Source organism: Eulemur rufifrons, chromosome 7 (assembly GCF_041146395.1).
Source record: "Eulemur rufifrons isolate Redbay chromosome 7, OSU_ERuf_1, whole genome shotgun sequence".
NCBI classification, from domain to species: Eukaryota; Metazoa; Chordata; class Mammalia; order Primates; family Lemuridae; genus Eulemur; species Eulemur rufifrons.
In genome coordinates, this window is record NC_090989.1 from 275,944,041 (window position 1) to 275,966,494 (window position 22,454).

The following is a 22,454-nucleotide window of genomic DNA, read 5'->3' on the forward strand; positions in this document are numbered from 1 at the left end:
ATTTACTATATAATATTCCATTAAGTCCTTACACCATCTAGTGTAACAAACAAGGCAGATGCAGACATAATTTTACAGATTAGCAAATAGGTTCAGAGAGGTTAAATTACTTATCCCAGATTACATAGCTTATAAGTAGAAGAATTTGGACTGTAACTCTAGTTTTCTGACTCCACTGTTCACTCATTCATTTATTCATCCATCCATTCAAATATTTTTATTTTTTTTATTCTGTATTTTTGAGACAGGGACTCACTCTGTTGCCCAACTAAAGTGTAGTGGCATCATCATAGCTCACGACAACCTCAAACTCCTGGGTTCAAGCAATCTTCCTGGCTCAGCCTCCTGAGTAGCTCGGACTACCAATGTGTATCACCACATTCAGCTAATTTTTTTTTAAGAAATGGGATCTCACTCTGTTGCCCAGGCTGATCTCAAACTCCTGTCCTCAAGCAATCCTCCCACCAGGGCCTTCCAAAGTGGTAGGATTATAGGCATAAGCCACTGTAACTGGCCTACAGTATTTATAGAGTACCTCTCAGAAAACACTGCCCAATCTGTATCGTTGCTGTGCATATTAAAAAAAAAAAGAACATGGAAATGCTTACAAAGTATGAAGCCTATGCAAATGTTAGCAATTTTCAAAACATCATCATTAGGTTCCCCATTTTAAAGATATTATCCTTTCTTATATTTTGGGGAAGCCAAATATAATACAGAAATAGAAAACATGCATGAAATTTGGTTGGGACATATTGAAAACTGCATGTCTAGGAGAGGAGTGGGATAAGATGAAGCTGGATAGGTAGAGGGTAGATCATAGAAGATTTCATTTGTCCTGCTAATGAGCTCGACTTTAGCTTGGGGTGACAGAGGACCACCGAAAGGTGTTAGGAGGGAAATGCTGTGGTCTAAGCTGTGTTTTTAAAAGATCGCTCAGATGACAGCATTAAATGTGGATGTGAAGGAAAACATAAAGGCCAGTTAGGAGGCCATGGTAATCAGCTAGGAAAGAGAAGTTACAAGCCTGAGCTAAGTGAGGGTGGCACTTAACTTTATGCTTATTTTAATCTGCAACATTATGTTGTCTCTGGTCTCTAAAACCCTGGAGGAATTGAGGCAGGCCAATAAGCCCTTAGAAGGAACAAATTTTAAACAACCTATACAAATAAACTAAGGACAACTGAAAAACTAAAACAGAATCATCCCTGGGAGTTACACAGTATAATTACTATTCTTAAATTATTCTGTTATTCTACAGGAAGCCTACTTTAAAGTCATTAGTTCATTGTTTCTTTTTAATCTGACTGGTTCTCAGTAATTAAAGTTTTTATCAGTTACGGAATTCTCCATAGTGAGATAGAATAGCTGACGTCAGATGCATTATGCTTTAAGCAAAAACTAACACTCATTAACAAGATTACCTGTTGTGATTAAATAAACACAAACTGTTTGCAAAGTTTGTAAATGAGTACAAAACATCATAAAAGTAAAACCTACACTTAGCACAAATCTTATTTTCTTCATTCTTCAAGCCCCCATGTAAGGAGGCAGGGCAATCTCTCATTTCTCACAGCTTCCTATTTACCCCGTGCATTGCCTAATAAACACACCTATACTTCACTTTGTGCTGCTTTAGCTTACTCAATTGTATCTGCTAATAATGTCCAAGCATGTGGAACAAAACAGCAGTCTATGAAAGCAAGCCTGTGTCCTCTTGCTTTACAGCGCTCTACATCACACAATATAGTTTCCAATAATGCATCGGGTCGTAAAACTTGTACATATTGTGAAATCTCAAGAACGGCTACTTTGTGGAAAACATATTAATTACATTTACAAAAAGCTCTTAAATCTTTAGTAAAGGCCATAATTAATTTATAGAGTCATGAAAAGTCCAGAAAGGGTATTAGTGATAATACTAGAAAAGGGGAAAGAGTTTCATGTGGCCTCAAACTGCAAAGTTCATGTCTAATTTGACTGGTAAAAAAGGAGTCAGACCACATACTCTTTATTAATCTTGGACGGGATCTTAAAGGTAGTCTAGTCCAACGCCTGTCCACCCATTTCCAGGATAAAAATCCCATGTAAGACCCTGACCAGTGATTACATAGCCTATTCTGCCATCTCAATTTAAGAAAAATTCTCCTTCAAATATTCAAGTTTCAATTTGGCAGTTAATTCCAGTCTGCAGTTAAAAGGCACTAGCTGTCAGTCAGATCTCTCACCCAGTTCCCTCCTAAAAAGAAAAACTGACAGATCACAGGAGCTTTCTTTTGTAAACCAATTCTGGAACTTTCATGCTTCTTATTTGTTAGGTTAAAGGTTAAATTGCTGACCTGTGCCCTCCTGCTTAGCGGCCTTCCCCTTTTTCTGTAAAGCTTTATTTTGGGGCTGTATTTACATGGATTAGTCCCTTTTCACGCTAAGAAGGAATCTGTTCACAGCCAAAGCCTTAGTTCTGGTTGTACAAAAAGCAGCCACAATTATTCACCACTAGACAATGACCATATTGTGGATTTACAAAAAACCCACCCCAGCCATGGAAAGATCTGTTCTTGCTGCACAAAACAATAGAAGAAAAATCTTATCAAGCATTCAAGAGAAAGCAAACAAAGCAAGCCCACTGTGAACTTGATGAAGATGTCAAGCTCCTTTAAAATATATATATATAAATCAACAAAGACGGGTTTTCTTGTAAAGTCTTGGGAGTGAGACTTTTTCTACTCTGAGTTTCCCTTTCTGGTTAAACACAGTCAGGAGCAGCAAGACATTGACAGCCAAGACCAGCAAATGCTGCCATTTTCTAAGCACACTTACAGACACTTTTTTAAATGCACAATGCAAAAAGGCTTTCCTTTCCAAATATGCCCAGTGCAAATGCCAGGCAAATCATTTTCCAACTAGTACCATACTACACAGGCTCTTTCAGCAAAAGCAAAATTCTTGTCCCAACCTCTAAGGAATGAACATAGGCTATCTCCACACATCCTAACTAATTCCTAATAAAAAGTTTCAAAAAATTTTTAAAGGCCATTGGGTTTAATTAAACCATAGCTCTAACAAGATTTCTTTCTCTGACATCCATGAAGTATTATAGATTAATACACCCTGTTTCTTTGGGATGAGTATGAATGATGGTCCCTAGTCACAGAAGTAAACTTGCAGTGGGAACGCTGTATATTTGTAAGGTGAGGACTTCACAGCTGCTACAAAAAGCAAAGTCCAGTCCTGAGTCCAGGACACAGCTGTCTAACAAGACATGAGAGCAAATACAAAGAATTTCTCCCAACAAGTCTTTAGGTAGATGGTTTCTATTGTCTTTAAGCTAACATGACCTAAATTCTCCATCAGCAGAAATGTTCTCCAAGTAAAATAAAAAAGTAAAACTTTATCAGTGGTAGAAGCTGGCATTAAAAGCAACCCAAAAATCCATAAAATGTAACTTTTAAAAAAAGTAATGGTACTTTCACTCATCACAGAGCAAAATACTAATACAATAAGTTAATGCATTTTTTTTTTATCTGAGAAAATGGCTCACTTTAAAGTTTCTTACAGATTTTGGACTTAGAAAAACATTTCCGTCCATAATACAGTTTATCTTTGGCAGAGCTCTTCTCAGCCTCTATTCCTCTATCTTCCTCCCCATCCTCCATCTCTTACCTCCACCCCTACAAAAGGCAATACCAAAGATTTGGCCACAAAAGTCCACAAATTTGACAGTATGATTAATTTGTCTTATTTGAAAAGGGGCTGCATTTATAGGCATAATAATAGGGAACTGGTTGATCAAACTATAAAACTCTGATGCAGTCATCAGAAATTGATGAAATGTTCTCAATAAACGTTTAGGTCTTACTTTTTCTCATTTAAACTGTATACCAACTACAACTATGTCAAATGGGAATATTCAAAACTTAAAAGTGAGACTGTGATGGGTGATTATAGTCTACATTTTCTCAAACTTTCTGTAATATGTTGTCTTTTTAAAAGCATTTTTAGTATGGTAATAAGTGCCATGAAAATTAGAAAATTCTCGCCAACGGCCTTACTTAGAGGACTGTGACAACTACAGAAAACATTTCTATGCATAGCCAAGGCACAGTGTCCAGTTTGCTTACTTTGAATTACAAAATTTATGATCCCCAAGAAAATTAGGATGGCATTACAAGGACCAGAACACAAAGTAGGAAGTACTTAAACTCCTCACCAACTTCTAGGAGGAATGAGATTAGGGCACAAGCTACACTCAGAGTCGATTCAAATGTAAATGCTCTGCTTCCTCTCAAACAATGATAAACTCCCTCAGAGTTAATAGTTTCTCCCTAAGAGATTCATCTCTCTTTTCAACTTAGAGGTATGTTTTGGAGAAAAGGAAGAAACACATGGTGGGGCTTAGAGCAAAACCTTTTAAATTCTTTGTCATAAAAGCTGCAGAGTAAACTACATTTCCTTTACTAATCCTTCGAACACTTGTTAAACTCGAGTGTGCTGACAAATTTGCCACTGCAATCACGTTTTGGTTTCTAACAAGTTAAAAAAAATACTTTAGTTGTACTAAATTGTATTACCATCTTCCTTGAACACCAAGTGAGAATTTATGCTGCCTTCGCAAACTGTTGAAAGAGGCACTCCCTGGGGAGAAATAACTTTTGGCACATTGCAGAGCAAAGCTAAAGTTACAGAAGCAGGCTAAAATATCTCTTTCACCACACACATATTTTCTCTCCTTCCCTCTCTCTCCCCCCAACACTTAAACATGCTATGTCCTCTGTAAGAAGCTGAGTAGGGGTATACGAACTGCCGTGGAAGACCCTGACTTTAAGTTCATAGTCTGCAAAACTTTTAAATTAAGTTTTAAATTAATATGAGGGTTTTTTTTTAAGTATCTTTTCCATGTTGTTGGAACTATATTAACAAAACTCCAAATTGCTTCACCCAAAAAACCCCAGAAAATCATTATCAAGAGTCACAAAGACTCTATAGTCCCCCCAGCTATGAAAAATAATATAGCTGTCCTTTTGTGTCAAGAGGCTGAAAGAATGGAAAATAATTTGATGTGACAGGAAAAGAAAGAAAACTAACTAGGCACTAGTATTTTATTATATTTAATCTTCACTGCAACCCTAAAAGATAAGTACTATCAAACTTAGTTTGCAAATGAGAAAACTCAACAAAAGAGATGAATTACTTCCCCAAGGTCAGATTGCTGTAAGTTGCAGTGCTATAATTAAGACCCAAGTCCAAATTTCTTCCCACTACACCCACTGCTTCTGCTAGAGAAGAGGGTGGAGAAACAGCTTTTAGTGACACAAATTCCCATGATGCCAGACCACCAGGCAGTTTCCCAGGGGTGGCAGAAAAAGTCTAAAATGTAAAAAGTGTGGGCTGCCGCCGAGGCCTGGGGTAAATGCCCCATTGTACTCTGGGAAGTCTGATGGACACTTACTAAATGGAGAGGAAAAGGCATTCCTCGCCTACTGAGACGAACGTGAGCAAGCCTTCCTTTAAACTTTTCATTCTAAGCACATCTGCTCATAGAAAAGGCAGAATAACATCTTCCAGAAAATTGCTTAGGAGAAAACTACAACAGAATTCTTGCCTGAAACATAAATACCCTCCCCCTAGATGTACCCACAGATTTCCATTAAAAAACAGAATATAGCAAATCCAGCAGCCATTCTACTCACTGGTAATGAGATACTTATCAACAATAAAACTGCAGAGATTAATTAAAATATCAAGGTTCTCTGCAATAATTTGGAATTGTGCCAACTCATTTATTGTCCAACAAACATGTACCAGTCACTGTTCTAGGTGCTGGAGTCACATCAATGAACCAAGTCAGCGAAGATCTCTGCCCTCATGAAGTTGATATTCTTAGGCTGGACGTGATTGCACAGGGTCCCTTCAAGCTTATCAGAATCTGACTGAAAGTCATACTTTTGATTAATAAAAGAAAAATAAATATTCCTCCAAGGCTTTGCAAATGCTTTTCTTTCTGCTGGAATGTCCTCTTCCCATCCCCAAAACCTATCACACTTATAATAAATATTGATGAATGGATAACTGTGGTTTTTTTTTTTAATCTTTCAAAACAAGAAGAGGAAAATGTAGCAGTAGTCAGCTCTAAATCTCAACTTAAACTGGGTCTAGACCTGAGCTTTGATACCGCAGCAGGCCCAGAGAAGCCTAAATAAAACCCGAGTCAACTCAATGTCCATTCAGCAAACACAAGAAAAATTAGGTCAGCTTGTTCCAGGGTCCACCCCAGGGATTAAGAACTTTCTAAAAGCCTAAACTGGACTTGCTAGGGCTGTCAGAGGTAAGAAAGAAACCTAAAGAAGCCTCCCCAAAGGCTTGGGGCCTGGCACTGCCTCAGGACTGGTCCCAATGCTCTGCTATCAAGTGCACAGAATCAAAGAGCCCACAATAGGATCAGGTGACACATCCCCAGTTCAGACTCGCAGTGATCCTCAATTTCTGGTTTGAAGTATCAAAACAAACAAACCCAATTTATTTTTTTTTAACGGTAGTTCAAACTGAGAGGTACTCTGTGCCATGTCCTATGTGTGACTCTTTAAATTTTTTTTCCTCATTTAATCCTCACAACACTATGAGATATTACCATCATCATGCCCACTTTACAGTTTAGGGAACTAAAACAAGGAGAGAGATTAAGTAATTTGCCCAAAATCACACAGGGATGTGTCCTATACGGGAGAACCCCAATTTGAATCCAGATGATCTGACTCTAGGAACCATGCTCTCAACTATATTTCACTAATTATATTTCGGGGGCTTAGGGGTGGAGCATATTTCTATTAATGGAAATATTTAGTAGGAAGAAGTAAATTAAATGTTCTGCTTAGCTGATTGTTATACTTCATTGAGGGCCATGATAAAAATATTTTCTTTTCAGCCTTTGTAGAAAATCTTTCCCAAATATTTTTGTCAAATTTCCTTTCACAGTAAGTACAACCTAAAAAACTAATGGAAATTTCTTTTTATATTCAAGACTCGGATTCCATCATTCTGAGTATCTGTGATCATTACTGCTGGGGATAAAAAAACTGAGCTAAATATACACTAACATTAGACTATATTTTAGAAATGGGTTTTAATAAATCTCTGATACTAGCTTATTTTTCTCAGCATCTGGCTCTTCTCACAAGTAGACAGTTTAAATAAAAACTCTGGTAACTGAGGATTGATCATTGGGTTCTTATTAAACTTCAAATGCAACACAAAAGTGGAGGAAAAATAAAGATAGGGTTGATCATTTTAAATTATTCATGTGCCCAAAGTGTGTTTTTCTGGGAACAACTCAGAATCAATCTTATATTTTCTGAAAAAGGAAATTGGTCAATTCAGGTAGTTTTCTTTTCATCAAGTTTTCATATCATTGATATAATAGTAACTACTATTATTCTAATATTTGAATCCTTTCAAAAAGGAATTTAAATAAATTCTATCAGAAAGAAGGTTTCATCTTAATATCACAACTGCAGGAAGTTTTGTTGTTTGTTTTTGGTTTGGAATTTGGAGTTTTTATGTTTTTAACTTAAGGATGATGTTAAATTAAGTCACCACAAAAATGCCTACTTTGTACTACTTCCTGTGTTAGGCATTTTAATACATACTATCTTTCATTTATAAAACAACCTGCCAAGTAGATAGAAGTGCCATTTAAACAATGGGCAAACTAGAACTTAGTTTAAATAACTTTCCCAAGACCAAACAATTAGTGAGTGACAGAAGAAATCTGAACCCAAGCCTGTCTGATTTCAAAGTCTAGACTTTCCATTACATTGTTTTTATTATAAATTATCCAAGAAAATACTTAATGGCATTGTTATAATCTAGACAGCAATTTATTTGCATCTATTTTCTCCTCAAATAAGGCCTCGTGATAGCAAAAATCTAATGCCTAAGAACACATTAAAGGGAAGAAAATTGTCTTTAAATCAAGGAACTTATTAAAGTCTCCTGCTGAGCAAAGCAAGCTCATAGTGGTATCTTTAGTAAAAGTTTTCTTTTTCTAATGAAAGCCTTTGAGCTGACTGCATATTTTCAATGTAACATAAAGAAGGAAATGCAAAATGTGTTGTGAAATAATACCAAAAGAAGTTCAAAAGCTAGAATGCAACTTCCTAAAGATTTTTTTAAAAAGTCTTTTAAGCATTGAAAACATGAGGTCTAGTTCCTGTTTTATAGAGCTAGCACTCCACACAGTGTACCACAGTCTAAAGTGAATGCTCAAAGAACAGGTGATTAAAGAATTAGATATCTACTGTAGACTCCTGGGGATATCAGCCTTATATGGCAGTATAAGAAACCTAAAGATCTACATTTTTAAGCACTGAAACTTTATTATTTCAGTTATAAATATTTCCAAACTAGATTATACATCTCACTGCTTTTTTGAAAAGAATATTTTGAGTACAACATTTTCTTGATGGCTGCAATGGACATTTGTTTTGGCTGCCATTCTCCCTTCTTCTGGTAACAGCACCAGATTTTCCTCTGGGGAACTACCCTGCCCCATTTTCAGGTTATGGGATCCAGGTGGCAGTGAATAGTCCCCCCACATACACACTCCCTAACATCTCAGAGTCACCAACCAGGAGTCATGGTGATTGGTTCATAGATGGGTAGATGACCCAAACAGCGCCTACCTATTACAACCAGCCCTTGGACTAAGGCTAAAAATACTACAAGACATTCTTTTTCTATTTGGGCAGCTAAATTGATAGGATATAAGCTTGGATTTGTTAGTAGCCACCTTTGCCATCATAGAGGGAGCACCTGCCCAATATATACCTACCCAGAAACGAACCCAACGCAGAAGACAAAGAACCAAGAGATACAGCAAATCTCTGAAAACCTGAGTGGAAGACCTAGATCCAGCAGAAACCAAAGCCAGTTTTACCACCGGACTTCTCAGTGTTGAGAGCCAATAAATTCCTCTTTTTGTTCAAGTCAGATTTATTAATAGTTGGGTTTCTGCCACTTCGAATGAAAAGGATCCTGATGAATACAATGATTTAATGTCATCAACATGACCAGTGATTGTGCTGAGCAATACAACACAGGGAAATCCTCAGGGCATACTAAAGCACTTACAGCATTAGCTAAGGGCTTTTCCATAAATAAAGAACTTAAGTTTTAATAGATGGACTCTGAGAAATCTACTTTGTCTAGCTATTTTTAGTTTCTATTCTTCGGCTATGTTAAATTGATAATAGTTGCTGAATAGCAGAGTTCCAGACAAACGTAAACTCCTGCCTTAAACAAAAATAATAATTTAAAATAACAACAGCTCCATTTCTAAAGAACATTCCATGTGCCATGAACTGAGCATTCTCATTTAATTCTTTGAACTGCATAAAGTATGTACCATTAGTGCCCCCATTTTTATAGTTAAGAAAACGAAGTTCTGAGATGGTGATTTAAAGGACACTTTAAAAAAAAAATTCAACAAACTCATTGCTCACATGGATTTTAAAATTTAGTAGAGATCAACGAATTCCTGGTCTACCTAGAAGGCCAAAGGCCTAATACTGTGAACCACTAATATAGCAAGAAGAACCACACTGTCATGAATAAACCAAATATTATGAGACTCCTGTATATCATAATTTATACCCAGATGGCCCCTAAATTGCACTGTTTAGGAACAAGAAGAAATCTGGAATCTGCTTCAAATAAGCTTATACCTATATATAGGTATAAGCAAGACATAGTTTCTGCCCTCATGGAGCCCCATTTTTCTTACCAATATAATTGGGATAATACTTCTTACTTCATTAGGTGGTGGACAAAAGCTTTATTATAATGTGCTTTCATTAGGCTCACCTCTAGTTTAAAGAAATAATCATTATTCTAGCAATCTTGAGAAAAAGAGACAAGGCACATTATAATTCTCAAAGCTAGAACCGAATTTTTTAAATCAGCTTAAAAAGTACACTGAGATGAGGTTCCACACCTCTGTCTCAAACAAGATTTTTATCTAACTAGCATGTCAAGTACTCAGAGTCAGGAAAATTTACAAAAATGTTTTTAATAATCCATGTCTTTTTAGCGAGTGGCAATTTGTCCCAACTACACTACCAAGATTAGGGTCCATATCTTAATATTCCATAAAATGGATTCACTTTCACTGGAAAATTCAAGAGAAAAAAAAAAGAAAAGCTGAACTAATAAGGCTGACCAAAAAAAACAAAAAACAAAACAAAACAAAACAAAAAAAACCAAGAATCCCTTGTATAGTTCATGAATAAATAACCATTATCTTCCCCAATTTTCTGTACAGGCATGATTTCTCTTCCCCCATGTTAACATTATCTGACTTTTCTAACCACTACATGTGCAGGTAATATTAACCAGTTATTTTTGGAAGATGCCACAGGAATAAAATTAAAATGCTGATTCTACAATTTGGTGGTCGTCCAATCTAGGCATGTTAACCTCTTTGAATCTCAGTTTCCTCAAACATAAGACCCATTTTAGAGAGCTATTCAAGGTTTAAGAAAGTAATACTAAGAAAAGTGACTGGGACATAAGAAGGACTCAATAAAAGTTGGCTATTTTATGACCATTGTTCAAAGCTTGCTGTGATTCATTACCTTTACTGTTACTGAAAATGAATAAGATGATAACTTAATATCTCAAGAATATTTTAATCTGGAATAAAACTTTACTCTTAAAAGAACCCCCCCCTCAATACCACTTCTAAAGAGGCAACATGGTTTTAGTCAATTTTTAAAAAATGTTTAATAATATTGAGTATCCACTGTGACCACAGATATTCAGGCAAAGCTCCTAGACCATAATTACAGTCCTGTAAAACGAAAGCTGAAGTTTCAAATCTGGCTCTCAATACCTTAAGTCAGCAAAGACTCAGTTTTCTTCATGATACTACTAATACAGAAATGTAGAGAGTTATTTAAAAGAGATTTTAAGTAAAGATTTAAGCAAAGGTAACCGAAAAACTCAGAAACCAAAGCACCATGTCTTACGGATTCCTTTCACAGAGTTCCTACAACAGTTTCTTAACTTGACTATCCCCTTCTTTCTGACAAGCGGCTACTGGACTCATGCACTGAAAATGCTGGGAGCAGGGCAGACACAGGAGGACACTGGTCTGCCAAATAGCCCTGAAGAACCTGATGCTGACACTCTCCCAGTGCTAAGCGTCTGCCCAAGAAGAGTGTCCGCAGCAGGCTCAGAGATGCCAGCTGTAATGAGACACTTGTGTTTGAAATGCATTCCAGAGTTTCTGCATGCCAGTACCATCTGATCATGGGACCTTGCAGGCTGATCTCTCTTGCAAGAGCACCCTCTTCTGAGACCTTTGGTCACACAGGCTGAATTCAGCTTTGGGAGCTTTCACAACTTGAGGTGACTGTCTTGGTTTTCTGGGATCCCTATTTAAGGGTGGGTTCTTGAACAAATACATCAATTAGAGTACACAAAATAGAATGTGGCAAAAAAGCATTAAAAAATATTTACAACAAAGCCGATCAAAGATTTACTTAAAACAATCTAACTTCTTTTTAAAGCATTAAAATCACATACCTAAATGACAAGCATTATACACAAAGATGTTCACTGGCATCATTTACAACAGGAGAACCTTGGAAACAATCTAAAGACTTAGTTGTAAGAAAATATAGCACATAAACATGAGGTAATAATTCACAGCAACTAAAATGATTTTTATAAAGCTGTATTAGTAATTTTAGGAAAAGCTTAACAATTGAGCAAGAAAAAGTTTATGTATTTTATTTCCACATACACACACACACACACACACACGCACGGAAATAAATATACCAAAACATCAACAGTAGTTATTGAGTGATGATTTTTCTCTTCTTTATAATTTTTCAAAACATGTTAAGTTCTATATACTCAAAAACTAATCAGAAAACAAGATACTAGAAATTTAAAGATGAATGAAAAAAACACCAGGATAATCTGTCGATATGCATTAAATAACTTGAGAAAAATTTTAATGTGTATTTTTATTTACAATGAGAACATACCACAGTGTAAGAAAAATTGTAAGAATGAAACTCCCACAGAAGTTTATAGAACAAAATGTATACTAAATCCTCCAATTAAAGATCCATAAAGTAGTTTCAGTGCTTTCTAACCCACCTTCTCACAGTGGGGAATTAATCCCTCTAGGGGGATGCAAACAAACTTCAAAGAGAAGATTATGCCCAGACACTAGTACTGTATGGTGTAAGGTTTATATCTAAGTTTGTTCAGATACTTTGGCATAGATCAGAGATGCAGATCCAAGGAACAAAGAGTAACTTTAAAGCAAATTCTTTGCAATCATTTAAGATGGCAAAAATAATGCATTAAATAATAGAAAAAGGCAAATATTACAAATTTTATTAAAAACAAATAAGAAGGTTGTAGAAGTAGACAAAAGGTACCTAAAATCAAATATTTAGTGACAGTGTATTCACTGGTAACATGTAACTAGAAAATCTTATGAATTCCCAAAGTAAGTACCATGAGTTCGGTTTGTGTATACAATTTTATTTGTACAATCTTTGGAAAGCGTTCCATTCAGTGTTAGGGGTCTTAATACAATTTCTAAGTAGAACTGACAGATCACATGTCCCTTCGACAGACGTCATGAGATACTCCTCAGAGCACAGAACACATGAGGGATAGTTTTCAATACGTGTCTTCATTAGCACAGACATGAAAAGTAATCAATGGAAAAAAGAACTGTCCTTAAAGTTTAGTAATATTTCTTACTGGCCTATCTTACATCTGGCACCTTTTTATTAACATCATTAGGTAATTATTTAGGTATGATGTGAAGTACCTGATTACTTTATAAAATGTTTTAAGTAGAGGCATAGCATATCTTAGTAAGTCAGCTTTATTTAGTTTTCCACTTTTTGAAAGTCATGAATAAGAATCAAATTTAGAGTTTAAGTTTTCTGGATATTGATCATCTCACAGAAAACTAAAATCCTTGGTAAAGACCTAAATGTGAAAGGCAAAACTATCTCTCTCTTAGAAGAAAATATTGGAAAATATCTTTGTATCCGTAGGATAGGAAAATACTGATAAATTAAAACAAAGAAGTTTTGATCAAAGATACCACTGAGTAAAAGATAAACCACAGAATGGAAGATATGCACAACACATATAACCAGAGAGTTAATTACCATAACATATAAAAAATTTCTTATAAACCATAAGGGTAGAAAATTCAATTTAAAAATGAGCAAGAGACTTGAACAGGCACTTTACAAAAGAAGATATTCAAGAGGCCAATAAGCCTATGAAAAGGTGCTCAATCTCATCAGTCATCAAAAAAAGTACACAACCCTCAGGTTGGCAAAAATCAAATTTAACTGTACTAAGAGCTCGTGAGGTTGTAGAGCAATAAGGACTATCAAATACTGCAGGTGGGGGTGTAAACTAGCACAATCAATTTTAAAGAACAGTTTGACATGACCGAATATTCAAGCATGTTATGTTATATATCCTACGGAAATGTATGTTTACATACACCAGGATTCATATATAAGAAAGATCACAGCAGCATTGCTGGTCATAGCCAAAAACTACAAACAATTTCAAACGCTGTCAACAGTAGAATGAATAACTAAATTCCGATGTAATTCTACAGTATATTACACAGTGATAAAAAATGAATGATTGTAGTTCCATAAAACTTGGAAGACCTATACAAACATAATCAAGCAAAAAAGCAGCAAAACTACATATAGAATAATTCTATTTCTATAAACAGAAACAGACACAATGAAATTATGTGTTTCAAGGATGTTTACTTATGTAGTAAAACTATGAAGAAAAACAAAGAAATGATTATCATAGAAGTCAGGATAGTAGTTACCTGTGAAGAAAGGGAGGGAGGGGCCTCTCGAGAGCTGGTCAAACCCACCTCTAACATTTACAGGGCCCGGGCAACGGTACAAATAGAGACCCACACACCATATGTCTAAACATTTAAGTATTTGAAAGTTATAAAACAAGCTTACAAACTATTAAATACGTTCTATGCTCTTGTCATGAAGGATATACCTTTATAACTATCCAGAAGGCCAGATTCATATTGAGAATTTTTGGATTCCTTAGAACTCATGCAGGAAAGTGGTGGTGCAGGGAAACTGGCCACTGGCTCACTGCCCACTGCCCCCTCCCCATCCCGCACTGCAAGGGACCTCACACACAGGCATGCAATTAACCTCACTCACAAGTCCAAGCTCCATCCCATACCCTACTCCCCACCAACAGCTACACTTAGGGCACCCTTAGGCCTAGCGGTGTATTTACCAGCCACACAGTCTACCTTCAGGAGGACAGACCCCAGGGAAGAGACCCACACTGGCTCAGACCCAAACTCAGAGCCATCTGGGTAAGCAATTCTGAGATCCTGGGTACTCAAAGTATGGTCTAGGATAGAAGGGTCAGGCTCCAAGTGGGCATGTCTGGTACACCCCACAGACTCCTTGCTCTATGGGATGGGGCACTGTCAGAGAAGGGACATAGCAGAGGCCTCTAATGCACAGAGCCAGGGCAGGGGTCCCTCTTGCCAGGACCAGTATTTCCTAGAACCAAGCAACATTATATTTCTTAACCTAGATAGTAGTAAACATGCTACTCACTTTATAATTGTTTGTTAAACTGCATATGTAAGTTTTATGCAATTTTTTCACAAATAATGGGACATATCACATGCCTGCTGATGTTATGCGCTAAGGAGGACACATACCTCTTTCGAGGTACGTTGGCCAAAAATCCATAACCTGAATCTAATCATGAAAATACAATCAGACAGATAAAGATCCATGAAATTTCCACAAAACAGACCCAAATTCTTCAAAAACATGTCAAAATAGGCAAAGAAAGGCTGTAAAATTATTTCAGACTGAAAGAAACTAAATAGATAAAAAAAACTAAATGGATTGCATTATCCTGGACCGGATTCAGGGGAAACTGCTATAAAGGACCCCACTGAAACAATAGTGATCAAATTTAAAGGTGGACAATAGATATTATATTAATGTTAAATTTTCTAATTTTGATAACTACTAGAATTATATAAGAAACGTCCTTATTCTTAAGATATATACCCAGAAGTGTTTAGGGATGAAGAAGGGTCATAACGTCTGCAACTTATTCTTTAATGATTCAGCAAAAATTTTGTGTGGGTGGTAATAAAGCAAATGTGGCAAAATAGCTAACAACTGGTGAATCTAAGGAAAGGGCATATGCACTGGACTGTTCTTTTAACTTTTTCTTCTAAAAATGTTTTTAAAATAGGCCTGGGGGAGTGGCCCACACCTGGAATCCTAACACTCTGGGAGGCTGAGACAGGAGGATTGCTTGAGCTCAGGAGTTCAAGATCAGCCTGAGCAAGAGTGAGACCCCATCTCTACTAAAAATAGAAAAATTAGCCAGGCATGGTGGTGCATGCCTGTAGTCCCCGCTACTTGGGAAGCTGAGGCAGGAGGATCTCTTGAGCCTAGGAGTTTGGGGTTGCAGTGACCTGTGACACCACTGCACTCTAGCCAGAGCAACAGAGCAAGACTGTGTCTAAAAAAAACACAAAAATAAAACAAGTTTTTAAAATAATAAACTAAAGGTCTAAACAAGAAAGGAGTTGTCGATGGAGAGAGGAATTAGATGGCTGGGATAAGGAGGTAGGACAAAGGCTTTCATTTTGTTCATTCTTCCATCTCATTTCCTTTCAGATTTTGTTCATATTTCAAAAAACTAATTTTAACTTTGGAGAAAAAAAACCTAGAGCATTGAAAGGGGGGAAACATTAGCAACTATAAAAATAAGAAAATCTTTGTCCTTATATCTGTCATATCACCGCCATCATCAAATGGTTACTCTGTAAAGTTGGTGTACAGATGTGCTGCTGCAAAGTTGATAACAGATAATTCCCTTCAAAACCCAATTGTCTCCATGCACACTAAGAGGTATCACTTAACATGGATCTTAACTTTCTACTTCTAGGACAACCATAAATTTATAGCATGTTTCACATTAGATTATTAGATAATCCAGAAGGTGGAACACAGTTACCCACATTTGCTATTAAGGGAATCCATTCATGTAACAACTATTGGTGACATTGTGCAAAGTCCTGGTGACATGAAGAGATGTGTACAGTGTGGTCACTGCCCTCAAGAAGGCAACTTAGCAGAGAGAAGAGGACTTGAAACAAAAATCCTGGCTATCCCACATGCAGCTATCTGTATTCTCTTGGTAAGTTATTTCACCTAAGATTCTATTTTCTCATAGGTATAATGGGAATGTGACTATTACCTTTAAAGGTAGTAGTGTAAGGATTGTCACCACAGGTGTCAGCATGTAGGATAACAGAACAACAGGTATTCAATAAAAGATAGCTATGTTTACAATTATTACAATCTAATAATGAAAATAATGAAAGAGAAAATATGCCCAAGGTTGTAAAGCCAATTAACAGTGTAGCTACCATTAGAATCCTGATTACTCCAAGTTTTCTAATCCAAGTATATTTACTCTCCCTAAACACCAAATAATATATGCAGGTGTTTGTGTGTATGGATCAAGAGTCCCTAGCATATCCTTAAACAAAATGCGTTACTCTCATAGGCACCAAGAAAAAGAACACCAGATCATAAGGTTATTTTTCTCATTGACCAAGAAAGAGTTTAGGTCAGGAAGTGACATACACTGCCTGCACAGGATACCCTGACCTTTTCAAAGCCTCTCTTGCCCAGGGATACATATCCAAATTAGTCCAAAAGTTTAGCCAAAGGAGGTGTTTTATTCAACAAATTTCCAACCTCCTTTTACCAGCAGACAAAATTTACTAAATTAAGTCCATTTCAAGCATCCCCTTCCAGTTTAGTGGCAGAGAATTTCCTTTATATTATTTTGTGTCCTATAACCTAACTCTAAGCCTTCTTCATTAGCAAGGTGACAATATTTCACACTAAATAGTTGACTTCCAGAGTCCACTTGCTCAAGGCCTCTTGGGTGTGGCTCCGGGTCATGATCCTCAAATTTGGCTCAGAATAAATCTCTTTAAAATTTAAAAAAAAAAAAAAAAAAATAGTTGACTTCCAGGCATCTGTGAAAGATACAAACCAAGACCCAACAAAGCCATACTTCAAGCCTGTTATGCTTGTACTCTTAATTCAAACTATTTTATTCTCCATTCTTCCCAGGATGATGTGGGCACGAATTAAGAGGAAAAGGCACTTAAACATACTTAAAGATAAATAACAGTTTCCTCATATTATTCATATACTATGCCATGTGCATGGCTATCTCACACAATAAACAAACACACCATATCATAATCAAACATGCAAAGTACCTGAAAGAGTGCCACCTGTCCTAGGATAGGCCACTTCAACATACACTTCAAACGTGGTCTCTGGATTTTGCCTACAAAAGAAACAGATCATGATTACTGACAAGGAACGAGGCAGCATGGAACATGTGGGCTGCAGTCTAAGGCAGATCTTTAGCCCCACAACTTAATCACCATGTAACTTTGGACAAGTTACTCAACTTCTCTTAGCCACACCTTCCTAATCTACAAAATGAAAACAACTAGCCAAAAGAATTATTGTAAAACTTAAAGAAAATACACAAAAGTTGCCTAGGCACGATGTCTGGCACATAGTAGGCTAGCCGTTACTATGATTTCACAGAATGTCATATTTCCGATTTCCACAGCTGGATCTAAAAAGCCAGAGGCAGATTTTGGAGGAAACTCAGATCAAGGCAACACCTTGAAGCCCTTGCCCCCATATTCCAGGATAAAACATTCATATGACAAAATTAACTTGCTTAATTACAAGTTTAAAGACTGAAACAAGAGAAGCGGTTAAATAGTCCTATTCACTAGACTGTTGTGAAGACAGAACGCTTATCTAAATGCAAGACACTGTTCCCACATAGGAGCTTTCACCCATATTGGCAATGGCAACTATAAGAATGTTGATTATTATATCCTTTTGCCTTATGTCATAAATATTTCCAGCACTAACAGAATGTTAATAGTTGTTAATTCTAAATAACAACATTATAGTTATATTATCTTTGTATTTTCTTTAATTTAAAAACAAAAAGATTTCCAGATTGAATAAAAATCATCTAGCAGAAGAGAATGTTGTATTTTCAAACATCTATAATTTAATTCTGTTTTAAACCTGACAACAAAGTTCAAATAAGAAATTTTCTGAGCTGCCTAATCATATCCAAGGGTTAATTTAAAACAAATAAATACTTCAAATCTGCCTAGCAGAATTTACTTTTCAAAATAACTGTCTCACTTGTCTCATTTCATCCTCATCATAATCCTGCACGGCAGGTGTGTCAGGCAGTACTCTCACAACACAGGTAAGTAACCTGAGGCACTGAGAGTCCAAGTGACTTGTCTGTGATCCCACAGCTAGTCAGAAACACAGCCAGGACCAGAACTCACACCTCCTGGCTCTCAAATTCTGTGTTTCACTGATTCTAAGATGAACTTTTTCCCCTCACATTTTCATATCTCTTACAACCTATAGCATTTTATAATTCTAAATGGCAGCAATTTTTTTCTTAGTAACACAAAAAATAATGGTTCATCTTATAAATAGTGGCATCTTAGATTCAATAAAATATGGTAATACTCCCCCTACTTCCGTAGGAAGGAAAAAGAAAAATGTGTGATTTGTGAATCAGAGATCTACTTATTTCTCTTGTAAAGGATCATCATCTCTTCAGTGAAGGAAAACATGGGCTTTTGCTTTACATAGAGTTGGCTACTCTAAAATTCAGGGTATTTAAATATACCTTGTCAAATAAGTTATTTTAAAAAATAGACACGAAATCAGAGTATCTTCCTTTAAAAAAAAAAGGTAAACTGAAGTTTCAAGGAGGACTTAAAAAATTTTGTGCTCTTTTTTCCCTGCAAGACGGTACAAAATGACTTACAAAGTTAGCATCCTTTGGTACCAAACATTTGTAGAAAATGTCATATGAAAACACCCCTTTCATTCAAAAGATCTCAAGGTAGAGCATTTGATGAAAGAAAGGAATGTTCTAAGGTCATCTTTCATGAATAATAGTATATAATCTGAAGAACATCAAGAAAGATTCCCTCTAAAACCTAAAAATGTCTTTCTTAAGGCTATTTTGCAACTGGCTGAATTTCACCTCAGAATTTCACTCCTCTGGGATTAAGATAACAGCTTTCAAAATGTGTTCTACAGGACCCTAGGATGCCATGGAGGTTCTTCAGAGCTTCCACACATTTTTTTTACTCAAATTACCATTTTTTAATTTATTTTTATGCATTTTAAAAACTGAGATAATACGACCATGCAAAGGTGTTACAAATTTTAAAACACTGTAGCACCAACACATCAACCTGTGCCACGGGGTATTTTGCACAGCTCTGCTCTCTCTCTCAGTGAAGAATGTCCTAACATTGTCTATATTGTCTCTGCTTCTTCTCCCTTTCTCTCTTTAACACACTTCAACCAGGTTTCTGAACCCACCACACCACTGAACCAACTCATCGAGGTCACCAAAGACCTCCACATTGCTAAAATGCTCAATTCTCAGAGCTCATCTTACTCAGCATTTGACACAGCTGATCAATTTACCCTACTCCTTAAAACACTTTCTCCCTTGCCTTCCAGGATATCATTCTCCACCTAGACATCTAAGGAATAAAGGAAGTACAGACTAGCCTTCTTGAGGTCTAAAAGATTTCAATAAATGATCAACCAGTTCCACGATTCTCAAACTTTGGCATGTATGGTAATCACCTGGAGAGCTTCTAGGGTTGGATCCAAGAATTAGCATTTCTAACAAGTATCCAGGTAATACTGATGCTGCTGGATGGGTGACCACACTTTAAGAACTACTGATCTAGTTAAATGGAATTCTTCCAAATAATTTGGTACATACAATATAAAATAAACATAGGGTATACCGCCATAATCCATCATTTCAACAGTGCTTTTGCAATAAAAAATACATTTCAAAGAAAAAAGGCACTTGTAGAAACAATGAAGCTTACTCTTCTTCTACTATTGCCATCCACAGTTACTGCTCACTCTAATAAGGAATAACAAAGCCACCTAAGATTCTCACTCAGTTCAAACTGCTGGCAGAGCTCTATTACATGGAGCCAAAGATTACGACAGTCTCTCAAAAAAAAAAAAAGAAAGAAAGAAAGAAAGAAAAGAAAAGAAAAAAACTGACTAAAATGCTAAGAACAAATTGGTCTATAATTATAAGTTATAGTCATGCTTATCCATGACCGTTTACATGTTGCCTTATGGAAGAAGTGGTGACTAATGTTGTGACAAGTTATATAACACACCAACAAATATACATAAGTTATTTTAAGGGCCAGTAAAGCCAGTGCAGATGGAAGCATTTTCTACTTCTCTGCAAATCAAAAAATAAATTTAAAAGTATCTCCTCTACATGCAAATGACCAAGCAACCTTTGATTAATATTTTCAATAAGCCTGTAAACAATTAAGACCACAAAAATTTCCAGAGTATCTCTGAGACTACCTTGGGACTGCTTATTCCTTCATTACTCTTCAAGATGCTCAATATTTTTAACTACTTGGCTAAAGGAACTGAAAATCCTATTTCTGTCCTATTAACACTCACTGCTAATTTGGTACACATAATGATGCTGAGAATACCACACAGAGAGCCAATTTTCCAATACGGACCCAAGTTTTCCCAGAACACTTCATGATACATCTTAACATATTACCATGGAAATGTCCTGGTTGTGCCATGACATCCCATTATTAATTGCCTTATTTTCCTATACACTCCATGATCTGGAACGCTGCCCACCTGCCAAGCGTATTTTTTTGTCTCCCACCCTCACCTCCTGCAGCCTTGCACCCTAAGATCCAGCCATACAGAACTACTTGTAGCTCTCTAAACAAACCATGCATGTTAATTCTCTGATAATAATATCATTACCATACTGCTACCACCGCTTACTGTTTCCTAGGTACCAGGTATGATCCCAAGCACTTCACATGCATTATCTCAATTAGTCTTCAATAATACTACAGGTACTATTACCACCCAGTTGAGAGATGAGGACACTGAAGCTCACAGAAGATAAACTGGCCAAGACAAAGCGAGCAAGCAGCAGAATCAGCAGGGAACTAACTCCAAAGGCACTAGCCACTTTAGTAGCCTACATTATTCAGCTGCTCTTCTTTAAGGCAAGGTCTTTCCAGGCTTTTTCACTTGACAAACTCATTCATCAAACCTCAGCTCAGGTGTGTCCTCCTCTCTGGGACACTTTCTCCAACCCCCAACACCCACAGCCTAGACTGGGTTAAGTGACCCTCTTCTATGTTCCCAGGGCACCCTGTGCTTCCCACTCTCCAGGCTCTTGCCACATTCAACCCCGAGGCAATTACAATTACCTGGGGAGCTGTTAAAAATCCTGATTCCCAGTCTACACCCCAGACCAATTAAATCAGAATCTCCAGGCATCAGTATTTAACTCAACTTATTCCAAGGTTGAGAAGAACTGGTGTATCTCAGATTAAATATCTGTCTTCCCCACTAGACTGGCAGCTTTTTGAGGGCACCAATTGTGTCTTCTCATAAGCCTAGTCTGACACCTGGCACAACAAATGTTTCATGAATGAGTTTTCCTCCAACGTCTGACATGTAGTTTCCAGCTTCCACTAACTGCTTCTCTTTCTCTGACAACAGGTAATTTACAGATTACACACTGCTTACACCTAACTACCACTCTTTAAAGATGTTTTTCCTTTGGAGTCAAAGGTATCAAGAAGTCACACCTACTGACAACAACCTCAGCTCTTAAACACAGAAAAATGACAGACACAAACAGCTAAAATGTGTTTGAAAGAAGGGAGGTCTGCTCATTTCTTGCTTCTGGGAGAATGAAGGCTGAGAGTAAGCCAAGAGAACATTTCCACCCAATACCTCTCTGCTGAACACAATTCTCAGTGATTCACTAGAAGGGCCATGGTCGTTGCTCAGGGTCTGTTCTCAAAATGATTAAGTACACTCAGCTTGAAGTCATGAAACAGACAAAGGCTTTGACAATATACAGGCAGCAGAAAAGCTTAATGGCTTTTTCCCAAAGCATCATGCTATTGATCATTCTGCTGGATCATGAGCTTTCAATTAGGATCTACCTTTCTTCAATTATAACATATGAGATTAGGAGAAAAATGTAACACTAACTCTTCACAAAATGAATCTGTGCTGCATATGGTAACCATGCCACAATTTTAGGCCTTCATCCTTTTAAGTGTAATTTAGAGCTACAGACCTGAAACACACACAATATTAGGACCCCTTACTCATTTCACAGCCTCCGAAACTTCAAACCAGCTTCAGTACAGTGTTTAAGTTACAAATTTA

The 22,454-nt window shown here is 36.7% G+C and overlaps 1 protein-coding gene across 11 annotated transcripts in view; it reads right to left on the bottom strand.

Moving 5' to 3' along the window:
• The window catches only part of DENND1A (DENN domain containing 1A), a 499,384-nt gene that overhangs the window by 440,430 nt on the left and 36,500 nt on the right, over positions 1-22,454 (bottom strand). For 6 of the 11 annotated variants that reach the window (XM_069476762.1, XM_069476766.1, XM_069476760.1 and 3 more), the window contains exon 2: positions 17,384-17,454. The exons of 1 other annotated variant lie outside the window; for it this stretch is intronic. In XM_069476762.1, the coding sequence (XP_069332863.1) occupies positions 17,384-17,425 (42 nt within the window). In that variant the 5' untranslated portion in view covers positions 17,426-17,454. Of the gene's footprint in view, positions 1-17,383; positions 17,475-22,454 lie in introns of those variants that run through there. 4 more of the 11 variants (XM_069476765.1, XM_069476759.1, XM_069476761.1 and 1 more) reach the window with 1 other exon arrangement.